General features: G+C 40.5%; 1 protein-coding gene across 1 annotated transcript in view; it reads left to right on the forward strand.

The window, feature by feature from the left end:
* The window catches only part of Lpp (LIM domain containing preferred translocation partner in lipoma), a 600,182-nt gene that overhangs the window by 275,978 nt on the left and 317,135 nt on the right, over window positions 1-7,069 (forward strand). Inside the window, exon 5 of the mRNA XM_026785266.1 lies at window positions 2,838-2,950. Coding sequence (XP_026641067.1) covers window positions 2,838-2,950 — 113 coding nt within the window. The remainder of the gene's footprint in view (window positions 1-2,837; window positions 2,951-7,069) is intronic.

Here is a 7,069-nt window from a genome sequence, read left to right on the forward strand (position 1 = left end):
AAAAAAAAATAAAAAAAATAAAAACCTACATGATCTTGCTAAGGATTAGGAACTTGGTTGTTTTTACATTATTTTTCTTTTTAAAAAAAATCAGTTTTCTGTCCATGTAATCCTTCCAGGGTTATCTCCAGCCTGTTAACCTCTATATTTCATTTTTATAGAGAAATGGGGTGAGGAGGAGTGTCCATAAAAGGGATCTCAGAGACAGAGTACTGTACCTTTATTTTCTAATTAATTTTCTACAACATTTTGTTCTGCTCACGTGCCTTTTATTCTCCCTGTATGATGGGAATGCCAGGAACACTGTCGGCTTTAATAGTGTATGGTGACTGTCACACAGAATCTCATGAATCAAAAGGTTCTCGGAATATTGCTTTAAGGAGGTCAGAAGACAGGCCTGGAGAGAACACTAGAATCTAAATTTAGGATGGGAATAACCTAGTCATGGCTTCATCATGTAAAACCTTGTACACAGTTTTCTCCTTCAAGCTGATATAAGGTAGAATTTCACAAGGTGTCCAGCCACACCAGACTTTCTCAGTTTTTGCTGCAAGTTGAGTCCCCCAGGCTTTAAAGAAACATTGGTGCCTCTCATTTTGTCCAATCCCAAGGATTCTCCCTGAATCAAATCCATATGAGAGAGTTTGGATACCCCTAGTTTTAGGTGTCTTTCTTGGAGATTTCAGTAGTGGCCAATGGATGGGAACTGTTATAGGTTTTAAAGTTGTAACTCTAACAGGATAAGAACATGTTTAGAAAGTTGTTTCTCAGCTGGGTGGTGGTGGCGCACACCTTTAATCCCAGCACTCAAGAGGTAGAGGCAGGCGGATCTCTGTGAGTTCGAGGCCAGCCTGGTCTATAAGAGATAGATCTAGGACAGGCACCAAAGCTACACAGAGAAATCCTATCTCAGAAAAAAAAAAGAATGGAAGGAAAGAAAAGTGTTTCTCAAGAGAAAGTCAGAGATACAGGCAGATCATTCATGGCAGAAGTTTTATAGCCTTTCCAATCCTGTGGTTCTTATGCATGTATAGAATGCTCTCTGGAAAATTCAGTGTAACTTGAAGTATGATCCAAGAAGAACTGGGGTCACTGGAATTGCCTGGGCTTTTTAGAAAAGCAAATCATTGGTGCCCCTCCACATGACACACAGAGCTGCCCAGTTGTTGTCTGTGGGAGTGCAGGCCAGCAGCCTGCATCTTCCAGTACCTCTCAGAGGCTCTGATGAACTGTGAAGTGAGAAGTATTCTCATAGAGCATGATTGCAGGATGGGGAGGGAGGTATGAAAATCAACCAACCCATTGCCAGCTGCCTAAGGGACAGCCCATTAGACTGAATGGGATGGCTCAAGGAACAGTGTCTCAGCTGCTGAGTGTGGCAGAGTTAGACCTGGCTGCTCTTAGCTGTCCCTCCCACTATAGCACTCTTGGTGTTAAAGATATTGGAGTCCAGGTGTTTCAAAGCCCCATTGACTCTCCATCCTTCACAGGACTCCCCTCTCTAGTCCTAGACTGACTTTCCATCCAGGTATCCATGTTGTGACACTTTGGTATTATCTAGAAATCTGGTTCTGAAGCCTGCTTCCTGTAACTCACCCATTGTTCAAAAGCTGAAATGCAAGGAACAGCCACTTACATGTAAAGAAAACTTCTAAGTGGAGCATCGAAACTGCATTTTTAAAGGAACAACAAAAATGCTTTTTCAAATGGCTAAAAAAAATAAGCCATCCCTGCTGTCCTATTTCCTAATTAAATTAATCTTAAAACCCTTTTAATTATTTCATAACATGTCATACAGCTTTGGATGTTTGCCTCAGACATCAGTAGACACACATCATTTTTCCATGTGCATTCTTGCTGGCTGAAGAGGTTGGGGACATTCTTGTTTCTTAAGTGTATTGTACTTAGATATCTGAACTATCTACTTTGTGGTCAAGTGTCCGCTCATCTGCTCTCTGGTTCCTTGTCTTCACGGTGAAAGCTAGACTCCTTCTGGGTGTGACTCACCTAGCTGTTTAGCACCCAGCTATTTTGTCTTACCTCTCCTGTTTGGATTCCGATGGTTTTTGCTATGCTGTAGTTGACTTTGTTCATGTTGTAGCTTACGTTACTTGTCTGCTGGTATTCGTTTGCTGCCTACAGTGAGTCTGTTGTCCAGGTCGTACAGGTGAAGGTAATGATAGCACAGCCTTCCTTTGTCCTACCTGTACGCAAGCTTTATTTTAGCTAACTTCCCAAAGTTTGTCTTCCTCATAAATTGAACTTCTTCTTATTTTTACATATCTACAAATCTTGTCTTCCTCTGCTTGGTTAGGATTTTATTAATGCCAGTTATCAAGTCTTTTATTTCAGTGCCCCTAGTCCCCACCTCAAGCACACCCCTTGCCTTTGCTTAATGTCCTTGACCCCTCTACACTTAACTTTTATGCCATTTTGTAATATCAAATTTGGCCTTTTCTCCTATGATGGCTAAGGCTATTAATTAAATCCATGTTAGCTAAGTAAGGTAAGTTTTTTTTATATAAGGCAAACACTCGGTCTAAACCAGTTACAGTACATTGTCAGCAGATGTATCTTTTAAACGGTACTATGAAATGGCATCCCTCTTAACATCACATATGTAGCCGGGCAGTGGTGGCGCACGCCTTTAATCCCAGCACTCGGGAGGCAGAGGCAGGCGGATCTCTGTGAGTTCGAGAGTTCGAGACCAGCCTAGTCTACAAGAGCTAGTTCCAGGACAGGCTTCAAAACCACAGAGAAACCCTGTCTCGAAAAACCAAAAAAAAAAGAAAAGAAAAGAAAAGAAAAAACATCACATATGTATTTCCTTTCTCTAGGTGATTTTCTCCCACCCCCACCTCCACCTTTGGATGACCCTGGTACCATTCCTCCTGGCCCTGGACACTTCCCTCCTCCTCCACCACTGGATGAAGGTGCTTTCAAAGTGCAGGTAAGAGCAGAGGGAGAAGTCAGGTTGATAAGACATGCTAGGATGTCTGTGATGTCACCAATGGTTTCTGTGTCATGAGCATTTACCTCAGGTCTATCCAGAGCTTTACACCTTGCAAGGAGTTAACATACTTGAATGCAAAATGCCCAAGCCACACTTCTCAGAGTTATTCTGGCTTACACTCTGAAGCCAAAGGAAACTTTTACATATTAATTTCATTTTAAAACCTAAGGTGATTTTTTTTAAAGAAATGTGTTTGAGAAGTTTACACTTTTTTTGGCACAAACCCAGGCCTTTAAAATTTATCTTTTCTCTCTGTCCTTAAGCTATGTATTCTATATAAGTAAGAGTGATATTTAAGGCTCTGCTTATTCATTGTGGACTCTCACTGGCAGCTACATTGTTTTCATGATAGCAATAGAAAGACACTGTAGGGCCGTTTGTTTTAGGTTTTCAAAGATGAATATTATAGATGCGTATCAGTGATATATGAGTTTTGTGCTCAGGAGAGTACAGGTTACGAAGTAACTAATCCAGCTAGATGTTGAGTGACAAGAAAAACAGTTTTGCTCTGACCAAAAGTGACTTGTGACCAGCAGCCCCACATAATCTTGAAGACATCATGTCAACAGAGAAAAATTATTAGATTATTAAGATTGCCATTCTCAGATAAGGTGATGTTAACATAGATATCTGAAGATAATGATACAGAATTTGTCTTAGAGAAATCCTGGCTTTGCAGATGGGATGTCATGGTGTCTGGTGTTTGCTTGTGCACAGTCAAGCATCAGAAACCTACGAGTTAAAACACAGGGACATTGTGTTAATGTTGATTGTTGTGTGGCTTGTTCTGATACTTAGTGTGCTCGCGTATGTGTGTCTGCAGTGGCCCCCAGGGAATGGGATGGAAGGGAAGCTGTAAGGAAGAACTGTCTAGGGTCTGATCTGTTGTCCTTTCTCTTGAAGTTTAGGTTGGGAGAGCAAAGCAGAAATTATTCAGTTCTTTCCAAATAGTCTTCGTTCCAGTGTAGATATTATCTGAGCACTGGAGATCTGAGGGCATGAAAGGCAAGACTCATTTGGAAGCTGTGGGCCTTGCAAGTAAACGGAGTACAAGCGGCATTGCGTATTCGGGTGGGATTATGTGCTGGGGAAGCAGGCACTTGGTGGTTTCCCAGAGTGGCCTTGGTGAGTGGAACCTCCTCAGGACAGCACCATTAAACAGAGGCTTAAGGGAGAAAGGCATTATAAGACAGATGGATTCTTGTGGAATATATTTTCATGCGGTTTAGTCATATTTTAATGAAATATTCTTGCTTGCTTTTTATATGCTGCTGTTTATTATTGGGATGCTTCTTTGTGTATTGATTAATGGGCATAATTTTAAAATTCTCTTCTGTTTTCTTTCCTGGATTGTTATTAAATCTATTATGGTATGTTTTAAATATTTCTGCTGCTGAATGTCTGCAGTTTGAAAAGTAGTTGAGAAGTATGTTTTAAGGCAATGACTCTGGGCTCTGACATCGAGTCCTAGCTGTCCTTTAGAAAGAAGGTAACGACGCCTCCTTAAAAAGATGATAGTGTACCGATGTGTTTCAATGGACTAGTTAATATAGCTGGGTCATATTTTGATATTACTGCTGATATTATGTAAATCAAATAGCAACAATGATAATAAGATTGTAATAGATATTGTATGAATCTGGTAAAAATAAAACTATGATTGTTACTATGAGAAGTTACTAATCACAGTAACAAGAAAGTTTTGCCCATGGGTTCCATTTAAACATCATCTAACCCCTGAACATAGACTCTTCAAAATAATTGCCCCTTGCTTGACTTTTGTCAGTGTTGGATAGTTCATTGTAAACATCTTTCATATCCTTAAAATATTATATTCCAATTTATTTAAGTTTTTGTAGCTACTATGAATGTGACTTCTTTTTGATTATTTCTTTTTCAGAGTTGACTATTAATATAAATAACCTACTTACCCTTATAGGTTGATTTGATATCCTGCAATTTTTTGAATTTATTAATTTAATAATGTTTCCTTGAGACTTGGACTTGTCTGTGTGTTCACTTTTTCTGAACAGGTACAATTCATCTTCCTCCTTTTTCTAATTTCCTCCTTTTTCATTCTTTGTCTTGTCTAATTTCCCTGGCGAGGACCACCATTTCTTTGCTGAACAGAAGCAGTGAAAGTGGCATCCTTGCCCTGTTCCTGGGGCTTTCACTAAAGTCACAAAAAGTCCCTTTCTATGTGGACTTTGTTCTGATAAATGTACCCAAGCCATGGCTTTGTTTTTGAAGAGGAAGGAAATAAACAAGAAGCCTGTTGCCATATTGGCTTATGTTCTCTGTAAAACAGAAGGGAGGATGATAAAAAAATAAAGCAATGTTTGCCAAATGGAAAAGGACAAATCTGGTAGGGAGAGGGAGTTGTTTTTGAAGCTCTTCCTGTGACATTCTTGGGAACTTAAAAACGAAGCCCATGTCCCTCTGTCGGGCAAGAGCAAGTTGGATGTGACAGCAGCTGACCCTGCTCTGGCCTTGCATGAGCACCATTAGATGGAGCTCAGTGCAGCCGAAACAGTGTAATCACTGGGGACGATTTTGCATGTTTTCCTCTCAACTCTGGTAAAGCCTCATCTTGCCAATTCCGAATCATAGCTGGTAAATGTGTGTTTTATGTAGAAGTCTGTTTATATTTCCAGCCAGATTTTCAACTCGGAGCCAGAAGACTGTCTACTAAGTAGGGCTATTGCAAGATACTCAGGGCTGAAAGGGACTTCGGTGGTCATTGAGTCCAACCTTAGGGCGAGATGTCTAGAATAAAGTACTTTCCATCCCCCACTGATGGAATTAATTCCCGACCCTCTTTGAAAATGGGGCGTCTGAGACCTAAAGAGGTGTCTGTAGATACTGTTGTTCTAACAGAACTCTCACCTAGAAGCCTTCCGTCTTGGCCATAGCTCGCCCCTCCCACTGTTGATTGTTTTTATACTGTACTTGGCCTGTCTTAGTACTCTCTTAGGCTGTGGCTGTCAGGCTCTCGGATGCAGAGTAGGGGGTTGCATGTTGCATCTGGCAAGAACGGGTGCTGCTAAGTTTCACTTGACTCTGTGCATTTATGATATATGTTATATAAACTTCCATACAAAAGTAATAAATATTTATTGCAAAGAAGTATTCTTGTCTTGAGAATTTGCTTTTTTTTTTAATTGGGAAAGATAAAACTGAACACAAATGGGACATTTGATTTGCTTTCTTTGCCAGAATCCATTTAACTTTTCTGCCTGTAAAGTTTGAGCTGGCCCCTTGGCAGTCCCTGCTTTCATTTGTTCTTTACTCTTTCAGAGTAAAGTGAATGTACTCACTAGGTAGGCACATTGTGCTCCAGGTAGTCTAGCCTCAGAACTCGGCCTCCTCCCTCTGGCAGTCCAGGAGTTCAACCTTGGCACTTTGCTCTTAGTGGATGTCACAGTCAGTAAATTCTCCTTTCGGTCAGCCCAAGAGCAGGTGCACAGCATTGCTTATCACTTGGATAAGACAACAGAATATCCTTTGTAAGGTATTTTAAAATATCTTTTAATAGGTCTTATTTTCCAGGAAATTTGACATCAGACTTTTTAAGTCTTTCTATTGTTTAGTTGGTAGGGTTTTTGCTATTGTCTTAATTTTCGTAAGGAAAAGATCACATATATAGTGAGGCAATGGTACGGTGGTAGATAAAGAGATAGATTGTTAGATTAGATGTAACACACACTGTAGAAGGAGCTGCCGGCAGGCCTGCTTTTTGTCCCGCCTGGCTCCCGCACGGCTAGCTTTAGACCCGAAATAACAACACATAAATTATATTTATTTAAACACTTCCTGGCCCATTATCTCCAGTCCATTATTGGCTAACTATCACATATTGATCTAACCCATTTCTAATATCTGTATTGCCACTTGACTGTGGCTTACCGACATGAGTCTAACCAGCGTCTGTCTCAGAGAGGAGAGTCATGGCGTCTGACTCACTTCCCTTAGTCCCAGCATTCTGTTCTGTCTACTCCACCTACCTATGTTCTGACCTATCAGACCAAGCAGTTTCTTTATTAATTAACCAATGAA

The sequence above is a fragment of the Microtus ochrogaster genome, chromosome 2 (assembly GCF_000317375.1).
Source record: "Microtus ochrogaster isolate Prairie Vole_2 chromosome 2, MicOch1.0, whole genome shotgun sequence".
NCBI classification, from domain to species: Eukaryota; Metazoa; Chordata; class Mammalia; order Rodentia; family Cricetidae; genus Microtus; species Microtus ochrogaster.